Source organism: Eptatretus burgeri, unplaced genomic scaffold (assembly GCF_056783735.1).
Source record: "Eptatretus burgeri isolate ZD-2024b unplaced genomic scaffold, Ebu_testis_v1 Ebu_testis_scaffold_3157, whole genome shotgun sequence".
In the NCBI taxonomy this organism is placed as follows: Eukaryota; Metazoa; Chordata; class Myxini; order Myxiniformes; family Myxinidae; genus Eptatretus; species Eptatretus burgeri.
Genome location: NW_028225105.1, coordinates 155,965 through 181,155, shown reverse-complemented (window position 1 = coordinate 181,155; position 25,191 = coordinate 155,965). Strand labels below are relative to the sequence as shown.

At 46.4% G+C, this 25,191-nt stretch overlaps 2 protein-coding genes across 18 annotated transcripts in view; one reads left to right on the top strand and one right to left on the bottom strand.

Moving 5' to 3' along the window:
* The window catches only part of LOC147006662 (uncharacterized), a 138,952-nt gene that overhangs the window by 108,582 nt on the left and 5,179 nt on the right, over window positions 1–25,191 (top strand). For 12 of the 14 annotated variants that reach the window (XM_085868225.1, XM_085868220.1, XM_085868218.1 and 9 more), the window contains one exon: window positions 5,911–9,263. In XM_085868225.1, coding sequence (XP_085724351.1) covers window positions 5,919–8,552 — 2,634 coding nt within the window. In that variant the 5' untranslated portion in view covers window positions 5,911–5,918 and the 3' untranslated portion in view covers window positions 8,553–9,263. Of the gene's footprint in view, window positions 1–1,064; window positions 1,270–5,910; window positions 9,264–24,134; window positions 24,204–25,191 lie in introns of those variants that run through there. The other 2 variants (XM_085868215.1, XM_085868231.1) reach the window with 2 other exon arrangements.
* LOC147006663 (CXADR-like membrane protein) lies at window positions 11,834–25,170 on the bottom strand. Of its 4 annotated transcripts, none has more exons than XR_015054670.1 (6): window positions 23,960–25,170; window positions 23,721–23,800; window positions 20,735–22,851; window positions 15,899–16,097; window positions 14,067–14,223; window positions 11,834–12,704 (listed from the first exon to the last, which is right to left on the bottom strand). XR_015054670.1 is itself a non-coding variant. In XM_085868249.1 (6 exons), exons 3-6 carry the CDS (start codon window positions 22,735–22,737, stop codon window positions 12,698–12,700), a joined length of 390 nt encoding a protein of 129 aa, XP_085724375.1. In that variant the 5' UTR covers window positions 22,738–22,851; window positions 23,721–23,800; window positions 23,960–25,170; the 3' UTR covers window positions 11,834–12,697. The 4 variants fall into 4 exon arrangements, 2 of the variants coding, with proteins under 2 accessions (XP_085724375.1, XP_085724374.1); XR_015054671.1 differs by having other exon boundaries at window positions 20,735–20,872; XM_085868249.1 differs by having other exon boundaries at window positions 22,711–22,851.

Here is a 25,191-nt window from a genome sequence, read left to right as displayed (position 1 = left end):
TGATTCAAGGTAAAATCTGATGACATGAATGATTCCCCATACATGATTTCCTATTAGTGCCTAAAGTGCAAATACCAATCCAGTGTCATTTGACACGGATATGTACATTGAATGAAAAACATATAACCTTAAGGTCCACGCTCACTGACCCGATCGACCCCCAACCTGCCCCTGACCGGCCCACTCGAACTGCCCACCCACCCCCCACCCCCCGAGCATCTGGTCGGGGACAGTCGACTATGCTCGAATGCGGTCGTCGAGTTTTCAACATGATCAAAATGGTGGGGTTAGTTGGATAGGTCGGGTGTCATTAACCCTCTCCTCTGGGCCGCTCCTCATGCCCTCTTCTCCCCTCTCCTCATGCCCTCTCTTGGAGGAGTGGAGGAAATGGGGGAGGAGGAGAGGTTGGGAGGAGAAGAGGGGAGGATAGGCTCGGATGAGGAGAGGGGAGGGGGAGGAAAGGGGTGGAGAGCAAGGAGGAAAGAGGGAGGAGAGGCTGGAATGAGGAGAGGTCGGGAGGAGGAGAGGCCGGGAGGAGGAAAGGGGAAGAGGAAGGAGAGGGAAGAGGACTGGCCTCCGACCTGCCAGATGTGCCAGTCGGCCCAGGTCGGTGGGGCAGTTTGAGTGGGCCGGTCGGGGGCAGATATGGCCAGTGGGCGAGGGCCTAAAGAATAGGATTTGTGGTGGAAAGCTTTCTTAAGAACAAGGTTAATTGGATTTATAGGTATGGCAGATTTTACATTTTCAGTTCATTTGTCACCATTGCATTCAGTCATTATCACAAAGTGTAGATCTCGTGACTTGGCATTTTATATCATTTTGTACTCATCAAAAATGTTTTCTGATTGGAAAATGTGTCTTAAAAAGGAAGAAGAAAAAAATTAATTTTCAAATAAATTTATTTTGACCACCTGCATGAATTTTTCTGGAAATGAAACAAATTGTTATGGTTTGCATGACAATGCCCCACCACAATCTGTTTCTATATATTACCTAACCTATTTACCACCACCATGCATATTTTCATATAGAACTAATCTACCACTTTCTATAAATTTAGGAATCTATTTTATCTATCACCACCTTGGATATGCATAATTGACTCATTAAAATAAAACCCACATTGAGAAAATCCTGTTTTTATACTGACAGGGTTGGTTTAAGTTCAATGAATGATATTGTGTTGTTATCAGAGTTAGTCTTCATCTGAGGATAGACCGTCTTCATCTGATGAAGACACATTGAGGTTATCATCGGAGCTTTCTTGATGTGAGTGATCCTCTTTCTCTGGAACCAGTGACTCTGGAAGCTGTTGACCATCAAACCAAATGATTTCATACTGCTCTTCATGCAACTCCCAGCCATCATTTGAAGATGGATGCTGATTTAATTCTAATAAATCAGGATTGGCCCACATCTTTGCAACAAATGATAACCGTTTTATGTGTTTGCAAATTTCTGATTCGCATGGAGGAATCATGCCACCATCAATTGCCTTCAGCTTTGCGAGTGCATTCCGAGAGCTTAGGTATGTATTGGGCACTAATCGGAAATCATGTATGGGGAATCATTTCCTGTCATCAGATTTGACCTTGAATCAAAGGGTCAAGGTCAAACAGGCATAAAATTGACAAAAAACTGTGATATTGACCTTTATCTCATGACATTGACCTTGGAGGATAATGACACCCTCTCCATTAGATTGGGCATACCCATAACTATCAGAATGCATCCTAACATCATTGGAATCGGCCTAGTATTACTTGATGTATGACAATATTGGTTTTAGCCTATATCGGTGGCAGCCATCTTGGATTTGGGTGGTGCCACCGACCACACCCACCACTGGCGCAACTTAAGAATTGGGTTTCTGGGATCTGCCAACCCTACTCTACACCACTGGAACCCTTAAACATCTGCACCTTCCATGTTGAATAAAAGTCACCTTGCTCCTGCTCTATACAAATCCAACAGGGATGCCTGAATATCGAACAGAGACACCCACATGTCGAACAGACGCCCGCATATCGAACAGACACCCGCATATTGAACAGACGCCCGCATATTGAACAGAGACGCCTGAATATCGAACAGAGACGCCTACAAGTCCAACAGGGATGCCTAAATATCGAACAGAGACACCAACATGTCGAACAGACGCCCGCATGTCGAACAGAGATGCCTGCATATCGAACAGACATGCCCACATGTCGAACAGAGATGCCTGCATATCGAACAGACATGCCCTCATGTCGAACAGAGATGCCTGCATATCAAACAGACATGCCCTCATATCGAACAGAGACGCCCACATGTCGAACAGAGATGCCTGCATATCAAACAGACATGCCCTCATATCGAACAGACATGCCCACATGTCGAACAGAGATGCCTGCATATCAAACAGACATGCCCTCATATCGAACAGACATGCCCACATGTCGAACAGACATGCCTGCATATCGAACAGAGACGCCCGCATATTGAACAGAGGCCCACATGTCGAACAGAGACGCCCACATGTCGAACAGAGATGCCTGCATATCAAACAGACATGCCCTCATGTCGAACAGAGATGCCTGCATATCAAACAGACATGCCCTCATATCGAACAGACATGCCCACATGTCGAACAGAGATGCCTGCATATCAAACAGACATGCCCTCATATCGAACAGACATGCCCTCATATCAAACAGACATGCCCTCATATCGAACAGACATGCCCACATGTCGAACAGACATGCCTGCATATCGAACAGAGACGCCCGCATATTGAACAGAGACGCCCGCATATCGAACAGAGACGCCCGCATATCGAACAGAGACGCCCGCATATTGAACAGAGACGCCCGCATATCGAACAGAGACGCCCGCATATTGAACAGAGGCCCACATGTCGAACAGAGACGCCCACATGTCGAACAAAGACGCCTGAATATCGAACAGAGACGCCTGCATATCCAACAGATATGCCTGAATATCGAACAGAGGCACCAGCATATCGAACAGAGACACCTGCATATCGAACAGAGACGCCTGCATATCCAACAGATATGCCTGAATATCGAACAGACACCTGCATATCCAACAGATATGCCTGAATATCGAACAGAGACGCCTGCATATCGAACAGAGACGCCTGAATATCGAACAGAGACACCTGCATATCGAACAGAGACACCGGAATATCGAACAGAGACGCCCGTCTATCGAACAGAGACACCTGAATATCGAACAGAGACGCCTGCATATCCAACAGATATGCCTGCATATCGAACAGAGAAACCTGCATATCGAACAGAGACGCCTGAATATCGAACAGATATGCCTGAATATCGAACAGAGACGCCTGCATATCCAACAGATATGCCTGAATATCGAACAGAGAAACCTGCATATCGAACAGAGACGCCTGCATATCCAACAGATATACCTGAATATCGAACAGAGACGCCTGCATATCGAACAGAGACGCCTGCATATCCAACAGATATACCTGAATATCGAACAGAGACGCCTGCATATCGAACAGAGACACCTGTTTGGCGAACAGAGATGCCTGAATATCGAACAGAGACACCTGTTTGGCGAACAGACACCTACATGTCAAACAGAGACGCCTGCATATCGAACAGAAACGCCTGAATGTCGAACAGAGACAACTGCATATCGAACAGAGACACACACATGTCGAACAGAGATGCCTGAATATCGAACAGAGATTTCTGCATGTCGAACAGAGACGCCTGTTTGGCGAACAGAGACGACTGCATAACGAACAGAGACGACTGCTTCTCGAACAGGCAATCCAACACAAAGCCTTGCACTTGCGTACAAAATTCAGGGTCCATCCAAATACTCCTCTCCCAGATATGTCTCAGCCAAACACAACCTCAGTTGAACTATACGTGATGAGAAAGCAGTATTTCAAACTCCAATGTAAAGAGAGACAACAAGAAAATATCCGCAACATTGAATGGAGACAAGACACCAGGAAAAGGAACATAGACAGCTCCGAACAAAAACACCTACAGGTCGAAAAAGAAATCTATCAGGAAACTTTCATTCAAAACACATGGTCCAAACATCAACTTCACGACCAACTACGTCTCAGCAAAAACAAACCACGAAGAACACGATACCTGTTCTTAATCACCAGCTATCCAAATTACAAAACAAACAGAGATGGGAAGAATCTGTACCTGGAACCTCAGCGGCATGCCAGTTCGACGAACAAATCCTGTCTAACAGCAAACAGAGACTCCTACGATTTGGACCGGAGATCCATCAGCAAGCCTTCGATTTGTGTACAACATGCAGGGTCAATCAAACTGCTCCTCCACCACCAGGTACATCTCAGCCAAATGACCTGAACCAAAATCGAATCGACTCGGCTTTTCTTATCACCTCAACTCATACACCTCGTTTTTGAGTCTGAATCCGTCCACAACTTTCTGAAATATCGTGCGACGTATTGTTTTTGGATGCTTGGTGTTGGCTTCATGATGAAGGTGGTGGGTGTGGGATCATAGGGTCCTGAGTTCAAATCCCACTTGGCCATTTAATTAATACCAGGTGGGCCTGTCATCCTTGTGAGGTGGTAAAATGAGTGCCAGCTTGCTGGGATGATTGAGCCATTTCAGTATCCTGTGTCAGAGTTGTGACCCCTCCAGGAATGTTCCCAATCCCCCAGGAGACTGCTGTGGCACCTCTGATTCTCTGTACAGACGTGCTCACAGACAGACAAACAGAAGATAGATAAGGGTTAAAACATAACCTCCGTTTACCTTCGGTGGTTGTGGGAAAGATCTTGAGACTATAAATATGTTTGTTTGGAGGCGGGATGATAGCGGTCATGTGTTTGGTCATCGCTCCCCCCCCCCCCCACCCAACTAAGGTTGTTTCGAAAATCCTCATTTTTCTTCCGATTCACTTGAAATTTGAAGAGTCGTTGCAGATTTGGTCATTTGAGTTCAACCACCAATCAATTTTTTTTGAGGCCAAATTTATTGAATGGATTTTGCACTTCTCGTGTTCTGCACAATGTCGTCTTCTTATTTATTTATTCGGGCAATATCTCAGCCATCCTTTGAGCTTGGAAGCTGAAATTTGTGGATAGAAGTGAAGATGTGCTTTTATCAAAAACTTAATCTTTTTGATTAATTGATTAATTACTCACTTATTATTTATTTATCACTCAATTATTTATTTTCTTTCTCATCTGGGCCTCCGTTTGATCTGCTCTGAATAATCAGCAATCTCAGGCACTTTTTGAGCTTCCTTATACAGGACGTATCCTTATACAGTGCGAAGGAACAGAAAGAAAACAACAAACAAGCTTCCGTGGCACTCGGGAGAGGGTCCACCTCCGCCAGGCTGAACAGGTTCCGTTTTGTATCCCACTGATCGGCTGGATCTGAATTCGGTCCTGAACCGAAATTGAATCGACTTGTTCTTGTCACATAACCAAGTCATCCACCAAGTTTTGTCAAAACTCATCCACAACCTTTTTGGACAGACAGACAAAAAACATCAATTAATATTGATCGTGGTTTGGATCTGTCTGAAGGGTGAAATGGGTTTAGTTTATCAGTTATTTCGTAGTGTATGTTCAGCATCAGTGGACGTAATTAATGTATTTGACAAGGCAGTGTTGACATCGTCTGGCGAGTCCCTCGTCTTCCTGCCAAAAATATTTTTGTTGAATTTATCATTTCACTTAATTTCTGTTTTATGTCGTTTTCCGTGGGTTGGCAGATTCCTTTTTATCCCTTTACAACCCTCTTACTACCTTTTTTAAAGAAGAGGAACCAGAAAACAGTTCTTATCGAGATGAGAAATTTGTTTTTGATGTTTTTCTGTTGACTCACCTGACACTTGGATTCCTTTCATTGCTTGGTCCTTCAGGATAAGTGATGGAGCCAGCAGGAATCGGACCAAGATTACCCTGCAACCCGAGTACATCTCAACAAAACCATGAACAACACGAACAGAAACGTCAACAAATTGAGGGGAAACATCCACAAGCTGAATGGATGCTCTCACAAGCTCAACACCTCAGCAAGAAAAACCAAGTCTCAGTGATCCAATATGTCCTGAAACACCAGAAATCTGGACCACAGACTGAACCGAAAGGTGAACAACACGAACAGATACGTGAACAAATTGAGGGGAGACTTCCACAAGCTGAACGGATACTCTCACAAGCTCAACACCTCAGCCAGAAAAACCAAGTCTCAGTTATCCAACATCTCCTGAAACACCAGAAATCTGGACCACAGACTGAACCGAAAGGTGAACAACACGAACAGATACGTGAACAAATTGAGGGGAGACTTCCACAAGCTGAACGGATACTCCAGAAAGCTCAACATCACAGCCAGAAAATCGAAGTCCCAGTTATCCAACATGTTCTGAAACACCAGCAATCTGGACTACGGACTGAACCGATAGGTGAAGAACACGAACAGAAACGCAAACAAATTGAGGGGAGACATCCACAAGGTGAACAGATACTCCAGAAAGCTCAATATCACAGCCAGAAAATAGAAGTCCCAGTGATCCAACATGTTCTGAAACACCAGCAATCTGGACTACGGACTGAACCGACAGGTGAACAACACAAACAGAAACGCAGACAAATTGAGCGGAGAGATATGCAAGCTCAACATCATAGCCAGAAAATCAAACGGAAACACTATCAATCCGAACAAAGAAACCAGGAAGTCAAACTCCATCAAAAGGAACAGAAACACAAAAAAATCGAACAGAGACATCAAGGAACCGGACAAAAACACCTGCATGTTGAACAGGCAATCTCTCAAAAAGCCTCAGACTTTCCAACAACTGTTTCTCTCCCAGGTGCCTCTCAGACAAATAAATCGCCAGGTTCACAACCTCTGAATGACCAGCAATCTGAACTCCGAGGGGAAGAGAGACAACTGGAATCTCAACGCAGAATGGAAGAGATAAGCAAGGAAACCGAACAGAGAAGACAGAGGTCCGATGAAATACGCCGGCAAATGGAACAGAAAGTCCAACAGAAAGCCGCAATGTTGCACACAAAATACGGAGTCAATCCAAGTACTCCTCCACCAGGTCCGTCTCAGGCAAACACATCCCCACTTACAGTAACTGTTTTGAAACAACAGCTATCCAAACTCGAAGGTGAAAGGAGACATCATGAACTTCAACTGAGACGCGAACTGAGAAAAGAGGAAATCAAACTGAGAGACGCTCTTATTGAAAAAAAATGCCGTGGAGTTGAACATGCAATCACACAAGAAACCTTCGCCTTGCAAACAAAATATGGAGTCAATCCAAGTATTCCTCTTCCAGGTCCGTCTCAGCAAAACACAAGCCAAGTTCAACTTTCTGTTCTGCAAGATCAACTGTGCAAAATCCTCGATGAAAAGAGACGTCAGGAAGAATTACAGAAAGACAAAGAGAGACAAATGGAGATCGAAAAAAAATGTCTTGGAGTTGAACAAGCAATCCGACACAAAACCTTCATCTTGCAAACAAAATATGGAGTCAATCCAAGTATTCCTCTTCCAGGTCCGTCTCAGCAAAACACAAGCGAAGTTAAACTTTCTGTTCTGCAAGATCAGCTGTGCAAACTGCAAGGTGAAGTGAGACGTCAGCGAGAATTAGAGAAAGACAAAAAGAGACGAGCACAGATCGAAAAAAAATGCCTTGAAGTTGAACGAGCAATCAAACATAAAATCTTCAACTTGCAAACAAAATACGGAGTCAATCCAAGTAGTTCTCTTCCAGGTCCGTCTCAGCAAAACACAGGCGAAGTTAAACTTTCAGTTCTGCAAGATCACCTGTGCAAACTCAAAGATGAAGAGAAACGTCAGGAAGATTTACAGAAAGACAAAAACAGACAAACACAGATCAAACAGAAATGTCTGCAAATTGAACAGGCAATTCCAGAGAAAACCTTTGTCGTGTCAACCGTGTTTGAAATCAGTCCAAGTACCCCTCCACCAGGTACGTCTCAGGAAAATAAATCCCCATTTACACCATCTGTACTGGAACACCAGGTGTCCAAACTCCCTCATGAAGAGAGACAACAGGAATCTCACTGCAGAATGGAACTGATATGGAAGGAAACCGAACAGCAGTCCTCCATTGAAAAACTCCGGCGAATTGAACAGGCAATCCAACAGAAAACCTCAATGTTGCCCACAAAATACGGGGTCAATCCAGGTACTCCTCTACCAGGTACGTCTCCGACAAACATATCCCAAATTACACTACCTGTTCTGAAACACCAGCTACCTGAATTCGGAGGTGAAAAGAGCTTTCATGAACCTCTACGGAGAGACGAACAGAGACAAGAGAAAATCGGACACACATACACGCATATGGAACAAAAATGCCTGCAAATTGAACAAGGAATCCAACACAAAACCTTCGTGTTGCAAACAAAATATGAAGTCATCGAAGCAGGCGCTGGGACTACAGTGAGGTCTTCGTCTTCAAGGGAGGATCCGAGTGCCGAGTCACCTTTGAATCAGGACGCGGTGTCTCATTGGGTGTAAACCCCAAATGCTCTCTTCCCTCCCAACCAGATGTAAAAGGATCACCCTCTCTAAGTTCATCACCGAAAGAATCACCCTCACCGAAACCACCACCAATATCTACCCAGGAAGTCAAAAATAATATAAATAGGGGAAGAGGTTGAATAGAAAAAGGAGAAGAGGAAGAATCTAAAAGGAAAACGAGGTTGGGGGAGAGTGCGTGATGTGTGTTGTAAGTGCGAATAAATCAAAAAATTTGTTTTTTAATCAGGAAACAGAAAACAGTTCTTATCAAGATGAGAAGTTTGTTTTTGATGTTTTACTGTTTACTCACCTGACGCTTCTTTTAATTGCTTGGTCCTTCAGGACAGGTGATGGAGTCAGCAGAAATCAGACCAAGATTACCCCACAACCGAATTGCATCTCAACAAAACGAAGTCCCAGTTATCCAACATGTCCTGAAACACCAGCAATTTGTCCTTTGGACTGAACCGATCAGCGAACAAAAACACAAACAAATTGAGAGGAGACATCCTCAGGCTGAACAGATACTCCCGCAAGCTCAACAGTCAACAACAACACCATAGACAGTGAAACCAACGAAAACACGATCAAGTCGAACTCTGAGCTGAACAAAGAAACCAGGAAGTCAAACTCCAGCAAAGGGAAGGGAAAACACCAGGAAATCGAGATGGATGAATATCAAACAGAGACGTCGAAGTGAATCCTTTGGTAAGTAAGTTAATAAAACTGTAAGTTAATCTGTTGGGAAGTTAAGTTAATCCATTGGTAAGGGAATTGAAATTCGTTTTTCTTTTTGTTATGATTTAGCTTTTTCGGCTTTATCTTCACTCACTGTTTAGACCGACAAGGTTTCTCAGTAAAGTAAATCGAAGGACAGGTAGTTATACTTTCACAGAATTGAATGAATAGTTTCTGGTCATATTTTTCTTTTTACCTCTGGGAGATGTGGAAACCAAGGGCTGAGCCTCCACACCACGTGCTCAAGAAAAATGAACATAACTCGAAATTGCATAAATATCAGGATTTGTAAACCTCCCCATGCACTGTATGGACCCCAGAGCTCTTAAATGAGGTCTCATTCAGCATTGTACGTGCTGCGGTTACGACGTTTACCCCGCTCAGACACAATCGAGCAACTTGTGTAGCGAGATAGACAGACGATAGATTCTGGTTCTATCTTTGCTATTCCCGAAACGCTTTGCACTTATAAGCTTTATATATTTTTTAACGCTTCCCAATCTCCACAAAACTAACTCAGTAAAATCTGAGCCCAGATATAAACGGTCACACACTCGGTGAATCATCAAAGTGTGTGTCGTTCCTCTGACGGACGTTAAGTTGGGCGTCCCGTCTACAGACATGACATTTTTTTTTGTATACAAAGTCGAGGATTGTGAAAGAGCTCGTAATAATACAATGAACGGATCAGGACGTTATAGGACAAAAGGAACATTAGAGAGTGGGTGAACACCAACAGCAGAGTTGAAGGCTCACCCCTTCTTCGGTTGGTGTGTTGCGCTGCTGCTCTTCTTCATCTTCGTGCTGCTGCTGGTTTTCGTCTTCAGGCTGCTGCAATGTGCTCTTCTGCTGGTTGTGAGGTCTTCGGTTGCTTTTTGGTCGCTGGGCTTGAGCGGTTTTGTGGTTGCTGTGGGCTTCTGGCATGGCTGCTGCTTGAGTTCCAGTGAGTCCTGGAGATAGACACAAGGAGCGAGCTGTACTGGACTGCTGAGCGCCCAAGCAAGTCCAGCGCCGGGGTTGAGGAGCTCACCCGTGTGGAAAATAGACCCACACTGCGTGCGCCATCAGTGCCGCCTAAGAAAAGTTCATCGTCTCGTCAATCCCCTCAAAGTCTTGTGTACCCCAAAATTAATGCATTTAAGTGAAATTGCCATAGTAGTAGTGTCTTTGGGGCTCGTTGTCATAAGTTACTGGTTTAATCAGGATCACCACTCGGCGGTCATGTTTTGTCATCCCCCCTCCTTTTATCCCTCTGTAAATAAACCCCTGTTTGATGAAAAAGTTCATCGTTTGACATTTAGACGTGGTACGTGCGTGGAGACGTCATCGGTATACATTCCTGTCGAAGCTACCGCTGATGATTCACCAACAAGTGATGAAACCGGTCCGGTAGCTGAGGGGGTGTATAACATTGGGATTCTCATGTGTGTTCTCTGTGTGAACGTCTTTATAGTTGTTGAGGAACTCTGGGAAGGGTTTGAAACAGCGGAACACTTTCCTTGTGGGGTAAGCTTACCTTCTTGGGTTGCTTTACACAGCTTCTTCAGCTTGGGGAGTGTGGGAGGGGTCAATTTTTCTATATACATATATATATATATATATATATATATATGTATTTATCTTTATATGTACTAGTGGGGTGTGCTTACACATTGTGTAAGCAGACGAACCGTGCTTCCCCATTGTCTTGGGTCGCTCACCGACATTTATGCCTGGTGTTGGCTTTGTGGTGTGGTTGGTGGGTTGGGTCCTGAGGTCAAATCCTGCTTGGTTGTTAAATTGTTATTTTTTTGTTCACGCTGTCGAGGCTCGTATGAGAGATAACACACAACGTACAATAAGGTCAGCAGGACACAAGAGGGGCGGGAGAGGGAAGAAACAAAACAAGCTGGGTACACGGGGCAAACAAGATGGACATTACGGACTTTCAGTAAGGAAAGCAGGGATTTTGAAGGAGGTGGATTAGCGGGGGAAGAAAAGATCTAGGTTTTAGATGGGGGAAGATAGGTGGTCGTGAACAGCTGTTTTGAAGACCTGGAGGCAAGAGTGGGATTGAAGAGAGTGTGGGATTTTGTTCCAAAGGTGAGAAAAAAGAGGAACGAAAGAGTGGAGATGAGCAGTGATTCTTGATTTTGGTAGTTTCACCAGAAGGGGATTGCTGGCGGACCTTGAGCCCCCTGTGGAAATATGGGGTGGGGACATATCTCAGAGCAGGGGGCGAGACCGGAGAGGAGGCAGTAGAAGACTGAAAGACCACCGACCCACCTGCGGTGAGAGAGTGAGAGACCCAAAGACTCAGCCTCATCGCGGGAGATACCAATGATCCTAAATGCCTTGGTTTCCACAGCACGAAGCTGAGAAAGATGAGAGGCAGGAGCACCAGCCCAGAGGGGGAGAGCAGTCCTCCATCAGGCTGCGGATGAAAGCTTTGCACGTTGTCAGGATCTCAGGTGGGCCGAGGAAGGACTTTGCACGACGGAGGATTCCCAGTCGGCGACTGGCTTTGGAGGCCAGGTTGGAAATGTGACTTTCCCAGCAAAGATAATGGCAGATAGTGAGACCTAGAAGCTTGAATGAAAGGACTTCAGGTTGAAATGATTCCAGGTGGGATTTACTCAGGCTGTCATCCTTCCGGGGTCAGCAAAATGAGAACCAGCTTGCTGGGATGATTGAGTCATTCGAGAATCCTGTGGCGGAGTGGCGACCCGTACAGATAAATGTGAAACAACAACAAACTTCTCCTGTCACGTGATGAAGTGAAAAACAATCCAAACACGAGTTATTTGTCTTTGTGAGTTTTGATTTTGTTTATAAAACATCAACTTTTGCATCATCACGAAAAGGTCCTTCCTTGCTTCCCTTGGAAAGAAATAGCAAACTTGTTTTGAAGGTTCTTCTTCTTTTTAATCTCAATTTCAATAGTTTGCTGAACTGCACTTCATCACACAATAACAAGGTTCGCAATAGCAAAGTACAACATGGAGTTTCCACATCAAAACGTGGAATAAAAAGCTCCAACATCCTTCGGGAACAAGCATAAGAAAGGGGAAGAGAATCAAATGTGTCCATGACGTTATGGTCAAGTGACTTGTAATTTACTTCTCTCGTTAAAACAATTCGAGCAACTTCGAGTTATCTTTAGTAAGTGACGGTAAGCTCTTTCGGTCGTGCAAATTTTAACAAAGAAATAAACAGCATTGTCAATCTCCTTGGTATCATAACCATGAAACACCCCGTTTTTGGGACCACCCCCCACCCCAACCCGAAACACCCACAACTTGTTATTGCTGTGTCCTTTTCTCAATCACATCCCATACATGGTGATACCGAGAGGTGAAAGGTGCAATCTGCTCTGCTTATGTGTGCAGACGCTTCGCACTGGTAGAGTCCCCCATCATCCACCGTCAGGTTCTGCAGAGACAGCATCCATGTGGATGCGTTCAAGGGGTGCACAGGTTGTTAAAATCAAACATCAACTCGAAGAGCAAAATATGCAAAGCTCCATGTCCTTCTTTTCTGCATCTCTCCTCACCCACCCTCTCAAGCATTCTCCCTACCCCCCCTCCCCCCCCCCGCTCTTTACAAAGCCTCGCCGTCCTGCACTCTCCCAACGCCTCCTCTCCTGTCCCGAACTGCGTGGACCTCAAACATTCGGGGCTTCCACTCCAGCTTGATAGATCTCTCAATCCAGGCTGCTTCCGATAAACCAGACATCATCTGTTTAACAGAATCCTTCGTCCCACAGGACATCCCCGACTCATTGGTGTCTCTCTGCGGTTCTTCAACCTGATAGATCTCTCAATCCAGGCCGCTGCCAATAAACCACACATCATCTGTTTAACAGAATCCTTCCTCCCACAGGACGTCCCCGACTCCTTGGTGTCTCTCCCCGGTTCTCCAACCTTATAGATCTCTCAATCCAGGCCACTGCCAATAAACCAGACATCATCTGTTTAACAGAATCCTTCCTCCCACAGGACGTCCCCGACTCCTTGGTGTCTCTCCCCGGTTCTCCAACCCGATAGATCTCTCAATCCAGGCCGCTGCCGATAAACCAGACATCATCTTTTTAACAGAATCCTTCCTCCTTCAGGACGTCCCCGACTCCTTGGTGTCTCTCCCCTGTTATTGTCACCTCGAGTTTGATAGGCCTGAACCACGCTCCGGCGGTGGAGTTGTACTTTACATCAAGAACTCCATTTCTCACTCTCCTTGTACTGATCTTACACCTCCCAACCCCCTAAAGTTCCTCTGGCTGAGACCTCCCCTCTGCTCCCACCTCTTGTTCATCTCTGTGTGTTGTAAGAATTACCTTCCAAACTTGTCGACCTCCTTAAAAACCTGATGGCGTCTTGTTAAGTCTGTCTCTGGTGCATGCTCCCCACCTCTCTCTCTCTCTCTCTCTCTCTCTCTCTCTCTCTCTCTCTCTCTCTCTCTCTCTCTCTCTCTCTCTCTCTCTCTCTCTCTCTCTCTCTCTCTCTCTCTCTCTCTCTCTCTCTCTCTCTCTCTCTCTCTCTCTCTCTCTCTCTCTCTCTCTCTCTCTCTCTCTCTCTCTCTCTCTCTCTCTCTCTCTCTCTCTCTCTCTCTCTCTCTCTCTCTCTCTCTCTCTCTCTCTCTCTCTCTCTCTCTCTCTCTCTCTCTCTCTCTCTCTCTCTCACAACATAGACAAACCAACTGTCTTGTCTGCCAAGATGTTTCTTAAGATGAGAGTAAACTCTGACATATCCTTGTTCATCACATCCACCCCCCCTTCCCCCCACCCCACTCAAGTACCTTGTGCACTTTGTTTCGGTATTCTCGGCTCGGGCTTCAGTCGGGTCCAGGAGTATAAGATTTCTCCAGTTCCAACCTCGGACAAACATTTCATCTCCACATCCTTGCCCTCCATGGGCTGTCGTCCTTCCAGTGAGCAGTTTTGGAATGGGTGTCACTGGTTTGAAGGGAAATGGCGACACGGGGAGAGATTTAGAAAATTTATTCCTGGGTGCCGTGACTCCTCACACGTCTTTTCTTTTCTTGGTTTTTTACTCATTGTTTGGATGACAACGAATCACAGGGCAAGCTATTGTCACATGAACAGATATCGATACTTCCAATGGGGAGCGTCAGAGGTCAAGCCACGTCCTTGAAGGGAAGACCCTGGTCCAATACAGAAACCACACCTCGATGAGTGACCCGCCCGACATAGCCAAGCGATTAAGGCAACCATTTAAATCATTACCCAGGAAATGAAACTCGTTCCTTCAGCCATTCACAACCAGGTAAGTTTCAACTAAAACATTGGGTGGATTGGTCACATCATCAGATTAATTACAACCAATTTGATGGCTTCAGGCAAACATGAGGAACGTGGTTTTGTTTGCCTGGATTTGACTGTGAGATTGTTTGGGTGATGGGGATCATTCACTTCAGTGTAGATTTTGAGAGAACCAAACGAGCACATTTCATATTCATCTCTTCGTTACTTTGTATTGTTCATGTTATACCGTCGTGTTCAGGGCTGATTAACATCGGCCCCTGAACGGATGGCCGGAACAGCTTTTAGCTCTCTTGGACTACGTGAGAATAATGGTGGCTCTGCGAATGCTGGAATGCTTTAAAACGGTGTTTGTTCCTGAACAAATATCAGGGGAATATCGAGCCCGACAGAGGGATACGATGGCGAAATAAGGGGGGGGGGGGATGGGTATTCAATAAATAATTATAGACAAGAGAATAAAATCTAAGGTGCCTCACACCAGACTCGTTCACAGAAGGGAAAGGGTAACGAGAACCGGGTAGGGCCTCAGCTCTCTTGATGTGCCGACGAATATGGTGAGCAGTCATGAAGCAGGACACGAACAAGCAGTAGGAACAGGGAGAAGGCAGGTAGGACAATGACGCATGGAGACAAGCAGAGAATAGTTCTCAGGCGAGGCAATCTTAAGATCTCCCACTACCTCCTCCAGTGCACTAAACACCTTGCCCCTCTTGTGAGGCGACCCCACCAAACTCAGCCCTCTCGGAGGTGACGAAACTTGGCCCTTCTCTCTTCCCTGGATGTTTCCAAGGCCCCACCTCGGCACCTCACCTGGGGATTACAGAAGGCTGCACGTACGATATCTTAGCCTTAAACCCCAATCAATCATTACAATGCACCACCCTCCGTATGATCACATTCAAAGAAGACAATTCTTAAGCTAACGTTTCTCGACTTAATTACATCGAGATTTCGAGCTACTCGAACACATTTACTACGGGGAAGGTCCAGTCTTCGGATTTGGGGTCTGACGGTGCACTGTTGTTGGCTGGTGTGTCCCGCCTGCCATCATTCGCTGACGGATGTTAAAGAAACGATGGTGCCTTTTGAAAAGATTGGCCACTGTGTGCCGGCGCCCTCGCACGCACTGGCATACTCTTCTGTCCGTGTCTCTGCCATAATCCGCCTCTGCTGGGTTTACCGGTGGTAGAATTGCCAACAGAGCACCCGGACAATCTCCGTGGTGATGGGAAAGATCATGCATAATCAGATCAGAATTGTTACGGAACAAAGACAAGCAAGTTAATCAATTGATCTCAGCACATTTATGACATCACAACAGCGAACATTGACAGATGAGTCTTACCAAATACAAGGAGGTCCATTTCGACAAAAGTGACGACCCCCAACCTCTTCACCTTGCACAAGTACTTGCCACTGTCAGACCCTTTGAGAGCGTGCGGCTCGATCGATGCGTCTCCCTTCCGATAGTCACCCGTGAAGTTAACGTGGCCTTCCATACCTCTCTCTGGGGTGGAAGCATTTCCTTCGGTAAACGCCAAAATCTGTAAAGTAGAAGCACGAATTGGGTTGGATGCATGAAACGGACAACCAAGAAACCAACGTGAAACAACTCATCGGAAGGTTTTGTTTTGTTTTGAGATTAAAGTCGAGGCTCGTGGAAGAGCAACAGATCAGGACGTCACACAACAAAAAGAACAGCAGAAAGAGGGGGAAACACCAATAGCAGGGTTGAGGGACAAAACAGAGGGAGACCTGGCCAAGTAAGGGGTGTGCATAGGAATGAGAGGTAGGGGTGGACAACATGGGTCGAGAAGCAAACTCTCGGGAAGGGAGAACTGGAAATTTGGAAGGAGGCTGGCTTGGGGATGGAGGGTGGCTTTACAGGGGCCGAAAAGATTATGCTTTTGGATTGGGGACGATCTGAGATGGTGACGAACAGCTGCCTTGATGATCCGGATTGAAGAGGATGTGGAAGTTGCTTCCACAGCGAGTGTGGGTGAGCAGTGATTCTGGGTTCTTGGATGTTCGTCACAGAGAGACAATCGTTTCATTGAAACTCAAAACGATGACAAGAAACAGCTGTGGATATTGTTGGCGGAACGGCCACAAGGGGGTAATGGGAGTAAGATAGACTAGTTATGTCATGAATAAATGTGTAGCATAAGTGTGTGGTTCCTGTGTAAAATGTTAGGACACGTGTGTCTGTGTGTTCAAAGCCGATAAACGTGACCCCTCCCTTCCGTAATGTGTTAATCCTTTAAATCACCTCCTTCGTAATCTGTCTTTGTGTTTGCTTTACAAATCATTTACCGGCTCCACAAGTCAGACAATCACCCCCAACCTCCCAAGGAAGGTGAGAAACGGGGCCTTGAGACAGTGCGTAAGGTTCGAGTCATTGGCGGTCTCATGGACCCGCTCGAGGTGCTCAGAACCTTGGAAACCACCGGAAGCTCCAAGAAGCTGCAGAGCCAACGAGCTGGAAGTTACACACAGTCACGTGGTAATAAAGGCCAAGGGGCACACGGAAATAGTTCAGTTCCAGTTCCGTGGAGGAATACAGAACGGACATCGGGGTTGAGTCCTGCTGAGCCCAGTGAGTCTGAATTAGAAAAGTGAGAGCTTGGTGGTGGTGAGAGGTGAGAGAGAGAAAAGTGGACAATAACTCCGAGGACGATGGTCGGAGCATCGGGCAGCAAAAGCAAAACAAAGCGACATGGCACACGACACAGTCAAAGGAACAGGACATGAACACAAGAAGCCGAGCTGGCGGCCTGCTTCCAAAGCCTCCAAGGACAGACACCAGCTCGGATATCTCCACTACAATCAACCCCACGAGGTTGAAATTTTACACAAATGTACTCGTTATCGAATAAATATTACACGAGGATTTAATTCTGAATTCATCCCACTGGAAGCATCATTGCTGTGTGACTGATGCAGTGCCCCCTGCAGGTTAGAGCAGGAATTGGGAATTTGTTCTCGGTGTTGGCGATAACTAGTCAAGTCTGTGACAAAGACGTAGGGTCTTTAACATCCACCAACTAGTGCGAGCTGACCACAACACATGGACTAAGTGTTCAGTTCTTCCATGAAAAAAAAATTCAACAAACTCATGTTACAAACTGGAATGAACAAAATCAAGTACCAGTGATATCCCAAAAAATATGAGCGGGTAAAGTCCAGCATTTACATGTCGATTTAATTTATATATCCTAAAGGAATCATGTGACATGCTGTGTTACGGGCTTTGATACATTGTCTCGTATCCACTCGGTCTCCAGGTGTTGTTAGGTAACTGCAATCCAGTCCGGCTGTTGTCCCATCAGTTCTCATCAATTTGTTGTTTGTGGTGGACATATTGTGTATCCAAGGCACCCTGGGTGTTGCACAAATACAACGAGCATCACAAAGAATCCGATGACACGTCAAACGAAGAAACAGCATGAAACAAGAACGGCACTTGGTGGAGCGCATACCTCCGGAAGGCTGAACAGTTTACGTTTTGTATCCAACTGACAGATTGGATCTAGATCCGGACCTCATCCCAAATCGAATCAATTCGCCCTTGTCACACACCCAACCTGCCCACCAAACTTCGTCCGAATCCGTCCACAACTTTGAGATATCCATCATCACAGTTGATATGAAATCCTTCCTTTTCTCCAACATCTCAGATGACCAATTCGGATTCGGACCAGTTCACTCTATCTCGGATATGCTGCTTCGACTCTCCCAGCAATGGATGGAGGCCCTCAATGTCAGACATGAGATCAGGGCAGTCTCTCTGGACATATCTCGTGCGTTTGATTCAGTCTGGCATCCTGCCTTACTCTCCAAACTCTCTGCCTATGGCATCCAAGGGCAACTCCACACATGGATGATTGACTTCCTCTCCTCTCGTAGCCAACGTACGGCTCTCAATTGAATCCTTTCCTCTCCTCTCCCTGTCAAGGCTGCACGACCCCAAGGCAGAGTTATGGTCCCAGTCCTATTTCTGATCTTCATTAACGATCTCTCTGACTCTTAGAAAATCCTCTTTATCTATTTGTTGATGACTCCACCATCTGCCGTGACATTCCTCACCCTACAGTCAGGCTGCAGCCTCTCCCCTCTCTTCAGATCTTGACAAAATCACAAGCTGGTCAAAACACTTGGAAGATGTCTTTCAATCCTGACAAATCTCGCACTCTCACTATCTCTCTCCGAAAGGACCGTCTGATAAACCCTCCTGGCTCCTACCTACTTTCTTAACAACCTCATTCTTCTCTCCAGGTCTTCATATCAAGACAACTGTTCACCACCATCTCAGATCGTCCCCCAATCCAAAACCATGATCTTCTCTCCCGTCGTTAACCCCCACTCCCAAGCCCACATCCTTTCACATTTCCAGTTTCTCCTTCCTGAGAGTTTGCTTCTGCATCCATCTTGTCCATCCCCTGTGTCCTCCCTGACCCCCTCATTCTTACCTGCATCCCTTGTTTGTCCATATTCGTCTATTTTGTTCCTCAGCCAAGCTGTTCCTCCTATTTCTGTTTGTCCTTTTGTTCTTGTGTCCTGATTCCTTCTGTGTTCTCGCTCTCCCAAGGGCCTTGACTTTGGAGACATAAAAAAAATATTGGTCAAACACCATTTCGTTCCACACCACACGGACATCCTGCACACCTGGTTTTCTCTCTCCCTCCTTCCTGATTTGTAGTTGTCACCCCTGTTTTTATCCTTTTAATCTCAGACTCAGAGAGAGGGGTACATGCTTATTGGCAGGACTGGAAGGTAGCTTACATATGGATGGGTGATTGTATGCAGTATACGTGTGTAGTGATTGTGATGTCCGTGAGAGGGTCTTGTCTAAAGGTGAACATGTTGTCAGTTGTTCTTCATTCCTCGCCTTATAACCCATTTCATTCTCACTCATAAAAAGGAGAGGGAGTAGAGGAAGGATAGGGAGTAGAGAGAGTTCAGGAAGGAGAGAGTACAGGAAGGAGAGGGAGTAGGGGAAGAAGAGGGATTCGAGGAAGGAGAGAGAGGAGAGGGAACGGAGGAAGGAGAGGAAAGAGGGAGTAGACTGTAGAGGACAGAGAGTGAGGAGAGGGCAGAGAAGAAGTAGAGGAAGAAGGGAAGAGAGAAGGTGAGGGAGTAGAGAGAGTAAAGGAAGGAGAGGGAGTACAGGAAGGAGAGGGAGTACAGGAAGGAGAGGGAGTGGAGGAAAGAGAGGGAGTAGAGGACAGAGTAAGGAAAGGGAGGAGAGGGCAGAGAAGAAGTAGAGGAAGAAGGGAAGAGAAAAGGCGAGGCAGTAGAGAGAGTAAAGGAAGGAGAGGGAGCAGGGGAAGGAGAGGGGGTACAGGAAGGAGAGGGAGTAGGGGAAGGAGAGGGAGCAAAGGAAGGAGAGGGAGTAGAGGAAGGAGAAAGAGTAGAGGAAGGGGAGGGAGCAGAGAAAGGAGAGGGAGTAGGGGAAGGAGAGTGAGTCGAGGAAGGAGAGTGAGTAGAGGAAGGAGATGGAGTAGAGGAAGGAGAGGGAGTGGAGGAAGGAGAGTGAGTAGAGGAAGGAGATGGGTTAGAGGAAGGAGAGGGAGTGGAGGAAGGAGAGGAAAAGAGGTGTAAGATTCATTTTGGAGGTTCAACTCAACATTCTTTAGTGTCAGACAGACCGCCCTCCTACTCTGTGCAGGAAGTGTGGTTCAGGGTTGCGACCATGACAAACAGTAGTGATTGAGTTGTGTACCCAGTTCGAGATGGACCCTGAAAGTTTCACAGTTGTAACTTTAACTCATGAGTAGCATCCGAATGAACAAGTAAAAACCAATGGATACGTGTCCCAATTATCACCAGGAGGCATAACACCTGTATACAGTGGCCATGATACTTGTTGCAATTGATACCTGGACTCAGATGTCCACCTGTAGAAATCACATCAGTTTGAAGCATTTTTCACGTTGATAGTGAATCAATGGGTGGAAATGAGTGTTTGACGATGTCAGGGTGTTCGATGTTCGTGTGAAGTTAATTTCCAGTTAATATTGTGACGTGTCGAGCGTTGGTGTGACCGTTCTTGAGCAAGCCGGTGTTTGTATTAACTTTCTAGGGTGTGTGTGTGAGTGTGTGCATCGTCTGGTGACAGTGAGGCCTCTCGGTGCCAGTGGATACCATCGCGAACACCGAGCTGTTCTTGTTCCGAACTCACTGTTGTCGAACACGTGTATGTCGATGAAGGCCACGTTATCACGAGAGGCGATGCTTCCCTCGCAGCGGTACACACCCCGGTCTGACCTTCGCACACTGCGGATCAGCAGGGAGTTGTTTGTGAGCAGGAGAAAGCGCTCTGCCCGGAGGATGGCAAACATAACAGCAAAGGCCACAAGGTCGATTACAATGTCCACTTGTGGTGGAAGTCATCACTTTGGCCTGAAAAGTGTTACCTTCATGAATTCGAGCGTGTGGGTGGGTGCACCGTGGTGGTACAGGTAGGATTTTTACATGAGTCGTGGTCATTGTTCTTCATACGTGAAGTTTATTTATTTTATTTATTTTTAAATAAATCTATACTTCTGTGAAACCAGACGTGTCTTGCTTTATATTGCACAACATTCATCAATAATAATGTCAAAATAATGGAGGGAATGTGCATATCCATCCATCCATCCATGGAGACCATACTGTGTGCAGAGCGTTGGTGCTGCCGAAGAAGTCTCCTTGACTGTTGGACACAATCGTGGACGGGTCGCCACTCCGACACAGGATACCAGCAAGCTGAGACTCATTTTGTCGACCTCAGAAGGATGACAGGCTGAATCAACCCCACCTTGTATTAATTCAACAGCCAAGCAGGATTTGAACTCAGGACCCTAGGATCCCAAGCCGACCACCCCAACCATGAAAACCAACTCCAGGCATAATGTACATGTGAATGTGTGTGTTTGTTTGTATTTGTGTCCTGATTGAAAAAAATTAAAAATTTCCCCGGAGGTGTGAATTAATTTGAGGGGATAATTTCACGAAATTTGAAGGATTTATTTCAGGTTTTATGTATGATTTTTGATGACATCACACACATCACATGAGTACCAGTATACTGGGCGGGTGTATACCCCGGTTAAAATAGGTGTACCATATCCCTGTGTCGTAAGAGGCGACCAGGGTTGCGTCAGGAAGGGCATCCGACGTAAAACATGTGCCAAATCACTATGCGGATCATAAGGATGATCCGCTGTGGCGACCCCTAACAGGAGCAGCCGAAAGAAGAAGAGTATGATTTTTTGATGACGTCACGGATATGATCTCGTGCATGACGGATGAAGCGCTTGTTCAAATGGGGTCCCCCCCCCCCCCTGAGCTACAGCTTCAGGGAAGCCATATTCACATCCCATTTTCTTTCTGCATTTGCCTATCCATTGTCTACGATTGTCCGAAATAATGTGAACGTACACTGATGTCTTACCATTCTTTGTCCTGCATGTGATATGTGTATAAGCTCCTCCTTTGATAGGTTTGAGGGTAAATACAATATGGCTTCCAAACCATGTGACCGATGACGTCATATGTGTGAACCTTTTGTTCCTCGTGGATCGGTGGAAATACGTGTAAGTTTCACCTCGATCTGTTCAGCCACTTCAGAGAAGATTTTTGAAGGTTTTTTTTTTTTTTCAAACAATATGGCTGCCATAAAACCACGTGACCGATGACGCCATCAATTTTTTTTCTGCAGAGCATTTTATCCCGAGATGACCCTCAAAGATTTTCATTCCGATCAGATGTAGCGTTCTACTTGTGAAATTATGACGGCTTAATGGAGGCACCTGTGACGTCATAAAAAAATCACCCATTCTCCATGAGAAGTACTTGCTGTGGTTCCAAGTTTAAATTTTTTTCCCTTGGTGCGGTTTCAGAGATAGAGGTCCAAATAAAATTTAAGACTGCCAGACCACGTCACAGATGACGTCATAATTATGATCACAACATTTCGCATGAGCAGTCACACCAGTGGTGAAAATTTCGTCTCAATCCGACAAGCGGTTGCGGAGAAAAACACGAAAGTTCTGTGGGACAAACAAACAAACGGACAGACAGACAGACGGACCCAAACACAATCCCCTCTCGTTCGGCGAGGGAAAGAAAATTACAAACACAAGTCGTGGGCGAGTCGGGGACCGTGGTACGAACCATCCTCCTCGCCGAGCGTCCGTCCATTTCGCATCCAGACCACAACGAGTTGCGGCGTACCAGTCACTGTGCAGTTCACCACGGAGTCATTCCCTTCCATGAAGTCCTGCCTTAGCTGTACATCCGTGAAGGCAAGCTTGTCTGGGGGGGAGAGAGAGAGGATGGCACAATGGATGTGACGTCGGTGATGAGGAGGTGAGTCAAAAGGTGCGGAGAGAAGAGAAACGCACGTTCAAGCGGGCAGGGAGAGGAACGACACAAAACAGGCTCGAATCCAGTTTGTTGGAAAATGTTTCTTCTGTACATTTGCTCACAGAAGGATGAAGGTTTAAGATAATCTGGGTAAATTAGTTAAAGTGTGTAAACTGTCGATAACTAGAGTTTTCTATTATGAACATTGTAATACGAGTCTTGTTTCCCGAGAATTAGTTTAAAAGTCTTGTTTAGTCCAGAACCAGGGGGATCTGAGCCGCAACCGGTTCCGTGATTTGGTTGGTGCCTGCTTGATGTCTTTTATCGTCATTCCGACTACGACCCGTGGGTGGGTGGATGGGTGCGACCCTTCGAGCACAAAGCACTACGTATCTCTTCACCACCTTCGTCGTCCATCGCCGCCTCATCCTCACCTGCACGAGCTTCACCCTCAGCATCCCTCGCCCAACCGTGATCCCTACCTGAGTGAAAACGTGACGGTGAGCTCCGAGCGAACGAGAAGAGCGGAGGAAGATCAAGACCCCAATGAGAGAGGAAGAGCCGGAGAAGAGGGAATTACGAGGAAGAAGCAAAGAGCAAGCGGACGTCATCGAGGATCCCATGAGAGTACGTGGGCGGACGGATCGAAGGATAACGAGCTCGCTCTGACGAAGGACGAACGTCCGAAACGTCGGCTTCGCTTTGCTCCCCGTGACGGTTAGCATCACCATCTGTTGCCGTTGTGATTGGCAACCGCACGTTTGTTAACTTTCAGGAAGAAGAGCAAGGAATACGAGTCGGAAGGTACGCTTGCTCACCTGTACGGCGGGACATCTTTGCTTCGCCAACACCGAGCTGCACAGGTGAGTCGGAGGCACTTCCACGTTGAGCGCGAGGCCTGCGGTGTCGGGAACAAATGATGAGTGCAAGACGTGAAGACCTTCCTCAAATCGGGTCTTTGTCAACTCGGCCTTTATATTTAAAATATCGTAAAGTGGCCGGGTCTTGGTGGACCCTCGAGAGCCTCGCCAAACACCGGGTGACACCTGTGCCTCACCTGCGGGTAACATCACGATCAGGTCCAACGCCGACATCATTGAGGAAAGCTCAGAACTCGAGGGGCTGCAAAAAGCGAGGGGTCCACCTGCGGGTTTCCACTGAGCACGAGGAACCGAGTCCGCGCTCACAGAATGGCGCGTCTTTCATGGGGGCGTGGTCAAGAGGACAAAGGGGGCGGGGCCGATCGACTGCGCATGCGCACTGCTCCCCTCGACCTGGGCCGACATCGAGTCGTTTCAAAAGTGTGTAATCGTCGGGATAATGATTATACAATTTTATTATAATAATTTGCTCGAATTGCCGACACTTTATGTGCGATGTTCGTCTCCCATAATTGTGTTCGCCACGAGGAGCTTCATTCTCACGTCCATTATCGATCGAGCGGTCATCGGTGGGCGGGCGGGTCCCTGGTGACGCGAGGCCTTGAAGGGCGGGTCCCTGGTGGCGCGTGTTGTCACGTGATTAAGCGAAAACCAATCGAAACACTTTGTGTTTATATTATTTATGAGTTTTCATTTTGTTTTCAACTTTTAATTTCAGTTCGACCATAAATCTGGAGAGGGATGCATTTTTTGGTGCTTCCTCCCTTGGGAGGCATCGAGCCTGGGTTCGAATCCCGACCCAGCTGTAAACTGCCATCCTGGTGTTTCGCATGCAGGACGAGGCGTCACAAAGTGATCCGTCCCGATCCGATGGACGTGAAACTGTGTCCCGACCGTCGGTATCTGTTAGTGGACGTCTTCCGCGAAGAGTAGGCGAGCTATCGCCAGCACTCTGAAAAAACTATGTTCTTCTCTCGACAGGGGGGGGGGGTACCAAGTGGTCTAGTGAATGAAGATGGTGTTGATAAACAAATCACACACCAACGCATGACACACCATAACTTCACCTCCCAACACATCACACACCAACACATCACACACCAACACATCACACACCACACACCAACGCATCACACACACCAACACATCACACACCAACACATCACACACCAACACATCACACACCAACACATCACACACCAACACATCACACACCAACACATCACACACCAACACATCACACACCAGCACCCACGACGATGTACCTGCGGGACAAGGAGGAATCTCCACCAGGTGTTGTTCACCTGTTTGTGAATAAACTTTTCGTTTTTCCGGCGTTTCAATCACAAACGTTTCCTTCACTTCGTTCTTTAAAATCCCGTTTTTCCTTCCCAATCCCCTTCACCCT

What these genes read in the sequence shown, in the direction of transcription:
- LOC147006663 (XM_085868248.1), bottom strand. Translation starts at nt 23,999, where the DNA reads ATGATGTCGGCGTTGGACCTGATCGTGATGTTACCCGCAG. An exon ending in GATCGTGATGTTACCCGCAG is followed by an intron (nt 23,801 to 23,959) that starts GTGAGGCACAGG and finishes CCGACACCGCAG; the next exon opens with GCCTCGCGCTCAACGTGGAA. An exon ending in AATGGACCTCCTTGTATTTG is followed by an intron (nt 14,224 to 15,898) that starts GTAAGACTCATC and finishes CCTTCAAACCAG; the next exon opens with TGACACCCATTCCAAAACTG.